The 12,134-nt window shown below is 52.4% G+C and overlaps 1 protein-coding gene across 1 annotated transcript; it reads right to left on the reverse strand.

Moving 5' to 3' along the window:
* Positions 1–439: 439 nt before the first annotated feature.
* LOC136329157 (ornithine decarboxylase-like) lies at positions 440–10,362 on the reverse strand. Its single transcript, XM_066265103.1, has 11 exons — positions 10,244–10,362; positions 9,441–9,624; positions 8,752–8,925; positions 8,112–8,284; positions 7,387–7,521; positions 5,575–5,740; positions 4,830–4,977; positions 3,434–3,534; positions 2,330–2,547; positions 1,787–1,849; positions 440–569 (listed from the first exon to the last, which is right to left on the reverse strand). The coding sequence occupies exons 2-10, from the start codon at positions 9,621–9,623 to the stop codon at positions 1,825–1,827; spliced, it is 1,323 nt and encodes a 440-aa protein (XP_066121200.1). The 5' UTR covers position 9,624; positions 10,244–10,362; the 3' UTR covers positions 440–569; positions 1,787–1,824.
* Positions 10,363–12,134: the final 1,772 nt, after the last annotated feature.

Genomic DNA, 12,134 nt, shown 5'->3' on the forward strand with positions numbered 1-12,134 from the left:
AAGGTAAGCTCCACGAGCATGAGTTGTTGCCCATCTTGTTCATGTGTCACCTAGGCCTAGAACAGTGACACACACAGACTAGAACTTCACATTTTATCTTATGACTAGATGGACAGTCGGATGGATGGATGGATGGATGGATGGATGGATGGATGGATGATGGATGGATGGGTGGATGAATGGATGGATGGATGATGGTTGGATGGATGGATGAGTGGATGTGTAGACAAATCCCACAGGATAGCATTTATATGGCAAAACATAAAACACACCAACAGCTCTTGCATCAGAATGAAACTTTGTACTTGGACCTCCAGGCACCTCTGAAGGGGTAAGGGTAGATATCTCCATGCCAAATTTTTAAGATCTGGGAGTAGAGGATGAGTAATACATGAGCTGAAGGCTCCTGAGCCCTCCGGCTTCCTAGGTGGTGTCTGCAGCCCACCACGTCTCCTCAGATGTCCTTGGGGAGAAATCAATAGCCCACAGATGCTAGAAGATTCCTCTGTCTTGGTTGAGTTGTGGAGGCAGCAGCAATATTGGTGGATGGGGAGAAATGTTTGCAGCAACTGGGGATCAAGAAAGTCTCATCAGGTGAAGCTTAAAAAGGACACAGGACACAGGGGGTGAGTGGTTTTGATCCCTGAGGCCTACCCCACCTTCGCTGGCTCCAAACACATCACTGGTCATTATAATGTGCCCTACCCCCCACCTCTGCAAATGTCCTTCCCTGTAGGACAGCGGTTCTCAACCTGTGGGTTGCGACCCCGGCGGGGTCGCCTAAAGCCATCGGAAAATACATAATGCATATCAGGTATTTTACATTCCGAATCATAACTGTAGCAAAATTACAGTTATGAAGTAGCCACCAAAATTATTTTTTGGTTTGGGGTCACCGCAACATGAGGAACTGTATTGCGGGGTCACGGCATTAGAAAGGTTGAGAACCACTGCTGTAGGACATTCTCTTTTCAAGCTCAGAACTTCTTAAATATCGTTTTTAAAGTTGTAGAGAGCTTGGGAGACACACAGTAGTGTCTGTCCTACTCTGGAGAGGGCTATATCCATATCGTATTCAAGGCCAGGTCAGGCAGGCGGATGCCTGGCCCGTTAGTTGTGTGGTCAGATGCTGTGCATGCTCCCTGCCGACAGCCAGGCCTGGGAGGGTCTCTGAGCAGGAAGGGCCCAGCATCAGGAGCAGCAGAGACAGGGCTCTGGACATGAATGGACCTTGAGTGAGGATTTGCACTGTGTGACTTAAACCTCTCAACAACCCCACGAGTGGATACTAACATCACCCTCACTCCTCAGATGGAAAAACTGAGGCTCCGACCACACTGCCAGTCTGTGGTGGAGCCTGGTTTCACGGCAGGCCTGTCTGATTTCAAAGCCAGTGTTCTCACCCCTAGAGTGCATGTGTGTGTTGGTGGAGGAGGCATAGATCATGTAAACCTTTCTTGAACAATGCAGGCTCACTAACTGGATGAAAGGAAAGAAAGGAATGTCAAGTAGTGGCCAGTTCAAGTGACTTCTCACCCCAGGATATGGCTTTCAGGGGACGCTTGTTGTCATAATGCCCGTTTCTCAGCCCTCCCCCGTGCCAGGGCCTAGGTGGCGAGGAGCAGGGAGGGTGGGGTTGGCTGCCCAGAGGAGCCAGCTGGGAATTCAGACGTACTTTGGGAGAAAAACCAGTTTTGAATTTAAAAAGTTGCCTCGCCATTTCAAAGGCACCCTGTGTCAGTCTTCCCTGCCCTGCCCTGCCCCGAGTTCTCCCACGCGGGCGCACCCAGGTGTGCGAAGTCCTCCATGCCACCACGATCCAGCTTAAGGCGCTGCCTCCAGCAGGCTCCTGTGGGAAGGTTGTAACAGTAAAGGTGTGTTCTAGAGCCTTCTCCACCATGTTGGGGAGTGAACCCTAGGTTAGACAGACAGGAGACCCTTGGGCAGAGGCTGTGAGGGAGACTGAGGCTGGTAGGAGAGCGGCATCTGCTGAGGGAACCAGAAAGCAGCCAGAAAACGTCACGGCAGAGTGGGAGCATGGCTGTGGGGCTAGGGTCAGCCTGGGCCACAGTGCTTCCTGCTGCTGTCCACAGGCAGGCGCCTATGCTTTAAAGATCTCCTGTCCACCCAGGTGGGCTGCCTTGGACTTACCTGGTGGGGGCAGTTACAGGGTCAACCCCACAGGCAGTCTCAAAGGTCAGTCAGACCTTTGCTGGGGCAGTGGGGGGAGTATGGTATTTCCTGGGCCCGGGACCCCAGAGCTTAGCCACCAGCTCCTTGTACCAAGCTCAGATCCTAGTGAGTGTCCCTCCCATGCCACCTTAGACACCTGAGCTCCGGTCCTATGGTGTAGTAGATGGAGGCGGGCAGGAAGCCATTGAAGGTAGAGCTCATGACCGAACTATAGGCGCCCATGGAGGGGAAGATGAGCCAGTCTCCCACGTCCAGCTCGGGCAGCAGCACCTCCTCCTTGAAGAGCTTGTCCATGGCATCACACGTGGGGCCATACAGGGTACAGGGGAAGAGGAGCGGCTTTGAGCTCAGCTTCTGCAGGAACACAAGGGTGGGGACTCAGAGAGGAGAGATTCCGCGCTCACCCTGAACTCCCAGCCCACGCCCTAGGCCAGCAGAGCACCCCAAGGCCGCGGTGGGAAGGCACCAGCAAGGACGCTGTCAGTCACCCACACCAACCAGTTACTGAGCAGTACCTATGGGCCAGACATTATTCCTGGCCCTGCACTCATGGAGTGTATACCATTTGAGTGACCCATTTTAGCCCTGCTAATTCACAAGGCCAGATACAGATGGGGCCTCAGTTTCCCATCTGTAAAACAGGAAGAGTTTAGCCAACAATCACTCAAAATATTAGGCTTCAAACTAGGCTGCCCATTGGAATCATCTGAGGAGTTTTAACCACGAACTGATGACAGACCCAATTCCCAAGAAGTTCTCATTTCAGTCGTCTGGGGCTTGGCCTTGTCATCAGGGTCTCTGTAAGCTTCCCAGATGATTCTATTGTGAAGCAATGTTGGACAATTTCTGTTTCCTAGGTCTCCTGCATCTCCAGTAGTCAAGGATTCTGGTAACACACACACAGTGCATGCAGGGAGATCACACGGAAACCCAGGGCCAAACAGATGTGCACCCCCCCCCACAAAGAACCATGTACCTGTACACCCACCTACCTGCACAGGTGTAAGTCAGCATGCTCACACAAAAAACGCATGCACACAGACGTGCACGTGGAAATACAAGCAGGCACACCTGTGCACATCCTGTGCATGCACGCGGTATGACAATCTACAAAGTCATCCATTATCTAAGACCTTGTGCCTCTCCACCTCGCAGAGGGACCCTTGCCTCACAGGGAAAGGGGGCTGAACTCAGTGTTATCAGGGTCTGGAGGTGCCAGAGCCACACAAATTCCCCTTACCTTCACCACAATTGGCATCCTGGGGACAAGGTCCCTAATGACGTGGCGAAAGCTGCCGTAGTGGCCCTCGTTGAGATAGTACAACAGTTTCTGGTGGCCTCCTGGGAGCGGGGAGAGAGCAGGACAAGCGTGTGTGCTCAGCCAGGTCTCATTACTGACCATCAACACTGCGCGCAGTACCCTCAGGAGTGGCCCAGACCCTCTGCCCAGCACTGAATAACCCCTGTGTCCTGTTCCAGAGCCTTCCCTGATCATATGCAAGGTTGTGCCTGTTCCCTGGGCTCCCACTGCCCCTCTACCCAACCCCTACCCATCAGAGCGCTGCTGCTGCTGCTGCTACTAAGAATAGTGTAACTGACATACCATGACCTACGGCCTGGGCATTGTTCCAACCTGTCTACATGTATTACATTATTTAATCCTCCTAATGATACTCTGAATAGGGGCAATGAATACTACTGTACAGTTGAGGAAACCGAGTCTTGCTCAGCAATCCTGGGAGGTAGATCATTCCCATTCTACAGGTAAAGATCTTGAGGCTCAGAGAGAGGAAGTGGCTTTATCACAAGGCAGCAAAGCTAGTTTGTGGCCCAGCCCAGCCCAGGTCTGTCTGACTGAAGCCCTGAGGCCCTCATGTTTGCAGACATGCAGGCAGAGCCGAGCGCTGAGCCCCGGGGCTGCCGGGACTCGCTACCGTGACCAACCGACTGGCTTAGGGGCACCTGGGGCTGTGGATGCAGGAGGCAGGATCAGTGGTGGCAGCTGAGAGAGAGCAGAGGACAGGGAGTGGCCGACAGCAGAGCGGAGATGGTGGAGGGAAGTCCCAGGGAGATAAAAATCAATATTCTGAAAGATCTGGACATCTAAATGCCCAAGTGTTATGAGATGTCCCCAATATTCACAGAAATCAATTTAAAAGATTAAAGAAATCAATGTCCTAAGGACAGGCTAAAAGTGGTTGTTTAGAAACAGGCTTGGTAGTAGTTTGTTTCCAAAGGATCTGAGGTCGTAGGTGATCCCAGCTTAATGTGCATCAGGAGCATAAAAGTTTGCACCTATTAGAAAATGCTTGCTTGAAAATGTTGAGGTGTATACCAGCACAGGGGCATCTGTGCCTCATGAGCTGTACTCTGTGACTTCCCCTCCAGAAACAGATTATAAATTTTATCGTCTGCTCAGGAAGAATTAAGACCCTCCTTGTCTCCCTCCCAGTCTATTTGAGAAAAACAAAATAATGACACTAACAGGTTCTTTTCTGTAGTTAATTCTAAACTTGTTTTCCTGCCAATGAGGAACCCTGGGGTGGGACCCAGGCCCTCTGCCCATTCTCTACCCCAGGGGCTGGGGACACCCCTCTCTGGACAGTGCCCTCCCTGCCCAGTGCTGGCCCACCCACCAGGCTCCAGCACAGCTTTCTTGGCAATGATGTTGACAGCGGCCGTGCAGACAGATGCTGCATAGAAGGAGCCAGGCTCTGCAATGACTTCAACGCCAGTCCCCTCAGGGAAGTCCTGGGCCAGCGCAGCATTGATCGCTCTCACCATCTGCAGGGACAGACCCCAAACCCTCTGAGGCCAATTCCTAGCCAGGGTCTTTACCTGCATCATCTCTCTTCATTCCCATGACAGCACTGTGGGAAGGTGTCATCATCCCCATTTTATTGGGGAGAAAACAGGTGGCTCAGAGAGGGGCAGTTTTCCAAGGGCACAGAGGAAGTATGTATATAGGCTGTAGTACCCTGAGAGTCTGAACTTGGATCTATTGAAATCAATACATGATCAGCAAAGAAGGACTTTTCCCTGGGTGTGGGGATATAGTAAGTAAATGCCTTTCTGATTGTAGCTTAACCAGGGATAGTAACTAACACGTCTAAAGAAGGACACAGATCATTCCTGGGTTTCAGCACTAAAAAGAACAAAAAAGAGAGAGAGAGAAGGAAAGAAAGACAGAGAGCCATACACACGCGCACTTGCATATGTGCACAAGTCACTTACATAGAGTCAGAGAACCCTCAACAAAAACAAACCCAGCTACATGCAGGCACATGACTCAGTTCCAGGAGCTCCCTGTACACAAACATATACTCTGTCCGCTAAACCCAGGCTGGGCTACCCGGACTCCCTCTTCTTCTCCCCTCTTACCTCTTCAAACTCAGGCTCGGAGCCCTCCATTCCGGGGAAGCCCCCTCCAATATCCAGGAGGCTCATGTCGTGCCCGACCCCACGGCCCATCTCGAACACACGGTGGCAGTCGGTGATGGCCTTTGTGAAGTCGTGGGGAGTCTGGCAGCCCGAGCCCACGTGGAAGCTGAACGCATGTCGAGTGACAGGTGGGGAATCACACAAGGAAATGCAAGGGTCAGGAGGGAAGGCTACACGTTCGGAAACCCCCACACAGGTAAACTGTGGAGCCAGTGCGGACACAGACACTGTGACATGAGTGACTACACCGGAGCTCGTGGGCACCCACAGGAGCCCGCAACCTTGGCTGTACACGTCAGGATCCCAGAGACACACATCCCACGTGGCCATCCTTGAGTTGGAGCTCTCCTAGTTTTGCAGTGGCCAGCTCTCTTAGCTGGCCCCTCCCAAAGCCTCGTGGCAGGGGCTCCCCTTCTTCTCACCTGACAAAGCATGTGATCAAAACCTGGGGTCCCAGAGCTGCCCAGCAGGGAGGGCTGAGGATGCAATTAGGAGCAGGTAGGGTGAGGTGAGTGAGGCACTCTCCTCAGGTGCAAAATGTAAGGGGGCACCGAAACACTGAGGAGTCAAGATTAGTAACATTTATGCAATATTTTTAACACAGGAAATTGATACCAAAATGTCCATGATGAATGAAATACATAAACTTTAAATAAAGACAAGATAGGTGATAGTAAGTGGACCACGAGGCAAAAAGAAAAAATAAAAAATGCCAACCCTGTCTTGATTTAAAATTTCAGTATTTTCTCATCATAAACTTTTTCTAAATTAATTTTTTTTTTTTTTTTTTTTTTTTTTTTTACAGAGGCAGAGATAGACAGGGACAGACAGACAGGAATGGAGAGAGATGAGAAGCATCAATCATCAGTTTCTCTTTGCGCGTTGCGACTTCTTAGTTGTTCATTGATTGCTTTCTCACATGTGCCTTGACCGTGGGCCTTCAGCAGACCGAGTAACCCCCTGCTGGAGCCAGGGACCTTGGATCCAAGCTGGTGAGCTCTTTGCTCAAGCCAGATGAGCCTGCGCTCAAGCTGGCGACCTCGGGGTCTCGAACCTGGGTCCTTCCACATCCCAGTCCGACGCTTTATTTTTAAAAATAATACATTAAAATACTATCTAGAGTACAAAGTTTTTTGGCATCTCCTTAAAAGTTGTACCCAAGGCCCTGGCTTTTTGGCTCAGTGGTAGAGCATCGGCCTGGCGTGCGGGGGACCCGGGTTCAATTCCCGGCCAGGGCACACAGGAGAAGCTCCCATTTGCTTCTCCACCCCCCCCCCTCCTTCCTCTCTGTCTCTCTCTTCCCCTCCCACAGCCAAGGCTCCATTGGAACAAAGATGGCCCGGGCGCTGGGGATGGCTCCTTGGCCTCTGCCTCAGGCGCTAGAGTGGCTCTGGTCGAGGCAGAGCTACGCCCCGGAGGGGCAGAGCATCGCCCCCTGGTGGGCAGAGCTTCGCCCCTGGTGGGCGTGCCGGGTGGATCCTGGTCGGGTGCATGCGGGAGTCTGTCTGACTGTCTCTCCCCATTTCCAGCTTCAGAAAAATACAAAAAAAAAAAAAAAAAAAGTTGTACCCAAGACCAGTGTCTGGCTGCCCCACCCAGACCCAAGAACACCCAGCCCCTTTGCTGAGGACAAATGAAGCCTCAGGAGGCCCAGAGGGGCCATGCTGACCAGAGGCCACTCAGTGAGTCAAAGGCTGTGGACAGATGGTGCAGACCAGGACCCTGCCTCGCAGGGAATGTCAGTGCTCTTACCTGACTCCAACCACAGCCAGCCCTAGGTCTTGGGCAGACTGCAGCAAATGCTCACACACTTCCAGTCTGGCGCCAAACTTGGTGCTTAGGGGGCAGATGCTCTTGCTGTCCTCGGTCCATAGCCGGAGGACCAGCCTGGGACAGAGGTAGGAGGGATTCTTAGGCACTAAAGCCCCGGGGCCTGGATGCTTTACTCCCATCCAACCTCCCTCCACCCTCCTGCTCACCCTTGCCTCATTCTGCTGAACTGTCCAGCCACGAATCCCAAAAAGGAAACACGTCACTACCCACAGACTTCTGCCCAGCAAGGAAAAGCAGGAAAAGGATAAAATTATAAATCTACCTTCTGACCCTGTTACAGGATCAGAGATGCTAAGCAACTTTCCCGAGACCACATAGATTTGACAGATGAGTGTGAGCTCTGGTCTCCCTGACTTTAAGGTGAGTGCTTTTTCCACGAGGTTGCCTGACTCCAGACCTCATGATGCCAGGCTCTGCCCAGTGTCTATGCAGATATGAGTAATGTGTATTTGACAGCAATGGACACCAGGGAAGGCATTGGACCACCTGACCCAAAATCTTGTACTTTGCTGTGAGCCTCTTCCCATCACTGCATGTAACAGCTTTTACCTCATTGCTGAGGCCCACGTCCATCTGTCTGAGCTGCGGGCTTGCTATCCCTTATTCTACCTGCTCCTACTTGCCTGCAACTCTGATGGTCTCACCTGGCCCCAGGGTGGTGCTGGGCCACCTTGGTCAACTCCTCCTCGCTGTCAAAGGTCAGGAGTTGCACCCCGAGACAGGCAGCATACCGGATGCTCGAGACAGGCTTACAGGGGTGGGCGTAGATGATGCGTGAGGGGGCCACTCCCAGGCCCAGCACTTGCTCCAGCTCCACCTGCCGTCGGCGACAGCCAGAATAGAGAGGCTACTCTTTTGGGATGAGAGCCATGCTGATAAGGGGCTTACCTAAACTGAACCCCCACAGTGCAACTGGCATGGTGCTGGGCACATGTTGTGCTATTTAAGCTTCCAGGCGACACTAAGAAAAGTTTAACTGGCCCCATTTTAAAGATGAAGAAATTGAGACTCAGGTGAAATAGCTGGGCCAAGACAGAACAGGGTCCGTGGCTTAAAGTATGTTCCACACTAGCTCAGGCTGACTGCCCTTGTTATGTAGACCAGCGGGAGGTTGACCGCTCCTACTCTCTTCATTTACTCCTTTACAGACAACTGAGCACCATGCATATCAGCCACTGTTTAGGGGTTGCTGTGGCCACTTCAGGACCCCTGGCAATTGGCTTTTATCCACCCAAGAAGTGTCAGGCCGATGAATGAGGCCACCGGCAGCAGGCCCAGGCTCACCTGGCTGGCGCAGTCGAAGCCGGTGCCCAGAGTGGCCAAGACACGCAACACCCAAGGGCTGCTGTTGCACTTCACTGCATAAAAGGGCGAGACCCTGGGCAGGGCCTGGCAGAAGGCCTGATGGCGGCTGGCCAGCACGCCCAGGTCGGTCACCATGAAGGGGTTGCGGTGGTCCTGCCAAGGCGGGGAGAGAAGGAGGAAGGCTGGGTATCGCGTTGTTCCATTGAATCCTCACAGGATCTCCATGAGGTAGGTACTATCGTTATTGCTAGTTTAGGAAAGAGGAAACCAAGGCTCTGAAATATGAGTCTCTTCGTCAAGGTCATATAGCAAGTACCTGGCAAAGAGGGGATTTGAACCCTGGTCTTCTAACTCTCCCAACGGGAAGACAAGAGGGCAACAAGCCTTGTAGACTAAAATGGGGGCCAGGACAGCTCCAACCCTCAGCCAGACAGCTTGGCACAGGGTGAAACCCCAAGTGATGGTGGGGGGCTGGAAGGGGACAGAGAACTACTCCATGACCAGCACAGAACACAGCTATTCAGGAAGATCTAGTCTACTGACTTATAAAACACAAAGTCTCATTTTGTGCCCACCTAACGAGGGTCCGAGCCTCACCCTCTCCACTCCCCACTTCACTCCCCCCTCTTCCCCTTACCCCTCCCCCCCCTTTCCCTCTGCCTCCATACCGAGTCTGAGAGCTCCTGGATCTTCTTCAAAACCACCTCCCTGGCAGATTGCCCTGGCCTCAGGGTGATGATATCCTTCAGCAACAAACTTCCCGGGGGTCCTCTGTTCTCCTTTGGGTCCCCTAGGGTGGTGCTCCTCCCTGACAGTCCACCAGAGCCCTCTGCCAGACACACTCCCAGCATCCTGGAAAGGGCTTGCTCTGAGGACTCTCCTCCTCCCTCTTCCCTCCTCCCAGCTTGCCGGCCCATGGAACCAGGGTTCCTCAGCCAGTAAGGCCTCGGCCCTCCCATTCAGCCACATAGAGCTTCACAGAGCCCTGTGAACCTTCCCATTGTAGGATGGACCGCTGGCCAGGTCCGGCCTGCTTCAGAGACCTAGTGAGGGACCGGGCAAGATGCTCAAACGCGCACCTATAACAGTGGTTGGCCTCCTCTTCCAGGCTCCGCCACACACGTTCCCACTCACAGATGAGAAAAGTGACCCACAGAAAGGATAAATGCAGAGTCTACGGTCTTTAGACTGTAGGGCTAGCTAGCACCTAGACAATAATGTAGTCCAATATCCCACTTCACACACATGGACAAGCGACCCAGAGAGAAGAAAAGACTTGTCCAAGGTCACCAGGTGGTCAGCGCAGAGCTGGGACTGGAATGTGGCTGCCACTACCTGCTCAGCCAAAACTTCCCAGGCCCTGGGTCACCCACACAACAGGCCCACGGGTGAAGTCAGACTTCTGTTATAAGTGAACATCAGTGATGATCAGAGTAGAGGGACCCCAGAAACAGTCATCGACCCTTCCCACCTCAAAGATGGAAAAACCGTGGTGCCCAGAGGTCTGCAGCTGTATCCGCAAAGCGGGAGCGGAGCTGGAAGTGAAGCCACAGACTCCAGAGCCGGGCTGCGCGCGAGCTGGTCCCTCCCGCTCTGTGTCTCTGCCCTCGCTGCGCATATAAATGTCTTGCTGGGAGTTTCTCTGATTGGAAAAGTGAGCCTTTTGAGTCACTTGGTGTCCTGTCACATCCCCCCCCCACCTTCTCCCCACCCTTTCTCCCCATATGAGTGGCTGAGATTTCACTCTGTAATCTGCTGGCCCACCCAGGATCAAGCCACCCACCACCTTGGGGCAACCCCGCCTCTGGGAGGTCATTGTTGCCTCCTGCAGGCTTACACCGCACCTCTGTGATGACCCAGAGCCTCCTCTCTCTTTTTCTGGGAGGAAGAGCAGCAAGACTCTCCTCTGCCAGCCCTGCCTGGCGTGCTTCCTCCCACCTTCCCCATCTGACCACCAGCCTCGGGCTCTGGGGGTTTGAAAGTCCGGGAAGAGGCAACAGAAAGTACCTGCATCGGAACATGGGACAAATCTATGAATTGGTACAAGTCTCTTAACCTCCAGGGGCCTCTTAAATTCCATTTCTAGAATAATGGGGGGGGGGGGGGATGAGCCAGATATGGCCTTCTGGTTTGTGATGCCAAACAAGATGAGAGAGCCCATGGCTTTTATAGAGACCCACACCAACACCTGCCTCGGTAGGACTTCTCTGTATGTTTCTAAGACTTTGGGCAGATGGCCTCACCTCTGGGAGCCTCTGTTTCATCATCTTCCAGATGAGGGTTAATGTCCACAACACCTCACAGGTGGTTGGGAGGATAAAATAAGATGAAACAAAACAATACCTGTGAAGAGTTTAGCAACGTGCCAGTAAATCATAGCACTCAGATTAGTGACAACAACAATGGCCTGTGTTACCAAACCCTGTATAAGTGTCAGGCACTATGACAAGTACTCTATGTGGGTAACTCACTTGGTCTAAGGTGATAGGTTCTACCCAGGGCCAGGTACATAATCTGTGGAACCTAGGCCAAACTGAACCTGTGCTAGACTGGTAACCCCCGGGGAATCGCAACCTTGGCACCAGGATGAGCTCAGCATCTGGATTAAGGGTGGACAAGAAGCTCTTCCTGAGTCACCTGCCCGATGCACTGTGGAGCTGCCAGCCCAGGGTGGGGACAGCTGCCACTCTGCCCTGCCCTAAGCTGTGGGGCCACATGCCTGTCTCCAACTTTTTTACATCAGGCAAATCCATATACTTAGAGCTGATCCTGCCCAGATCTGCACAAAGCAGGGGTCCAACCTGGAAACACCCTCCCCAGACTCCCAAGTCAGGATAAGTCACTCACCCCATGTGAGTGAGTCTCAGCTACTTAATGTTGAAAAGAAGCCAGACCCAACATAATGTTATGTAATACTTTAAGACTTTATTTATATAAAATTCAAAAATAAGCAAAGTAATCTATGCTGACGGTAGCCAAAGGGTCAAGACTTCTGATGCCTAACCGGTGGTGGCCCTCAGGAAAGAGCGTCAACCCAGAACACTGAGGTCTGGTTCAAAAGTCTGAGGTCACCAGCTCGAGCACGGGGTCTGTGGCTTCAGCACGGGATTATTAACATGACCCCAAGACCACTGGCTTAGGTCCAAGGTCGCTGGCTTGAGCAAGGGGTCACTGGCTTGGCTTGAGCTCCCTAGTCAAGGCGTGTATAAGAAGCAATCAATGAAAACAAAAGTGAAGCAACTACAAGTTAATTCTTTTCACTCTCTTTCCTCCCTCTCTCTCCCTTCCTTGTCTCTCTCTCTCTCTCTCTCTCAAAAAAAAAAAAAACACACACACACACACAAAAAAATGAAACAAGCCTA

This window comes from Saccopteryx bilineata, chromosome 3 (genome assembly GCF_036850765.1).
Source record: "Saccopteryx bilineata isolate mSacBil1 chromosome 3, mSacBil1_pri_phased_curated, whole genome shotgun sequence".
NCBI lineage: Eukaryota > Metazoa > Chordata > Mammalia > Chiroptera > Emballonuridae > Saccopteryx > Saccopteryx bilineata.

Excerpts from the sequence above, each read along its gene's own strand:
- LOC136329157 (XM_066265103.1), bottom strand. The coding sequence starts at position 9,623 with ATGCTGGGAGTGTGTCTGGCAGAGGGCTCTGGTGGACTGTCAGGGAGG. Across the intron at positions 4,978-5,574 it reads CCGAGCCTGAGTTTGAAGAG|ATGGTGAGAGCGATCAATGC; the intron begins GTAAGAGGGGAG and ends CTGTCCCTGCAG. Across the intron at positions 2,548-3,433 it reads GGATGCCAATTGTGGTGAAG|AAGCTGAGCTCAAAGCCGCT; the intron begins GTAAGGGGAATT and ends GTGTTCCTGCAG.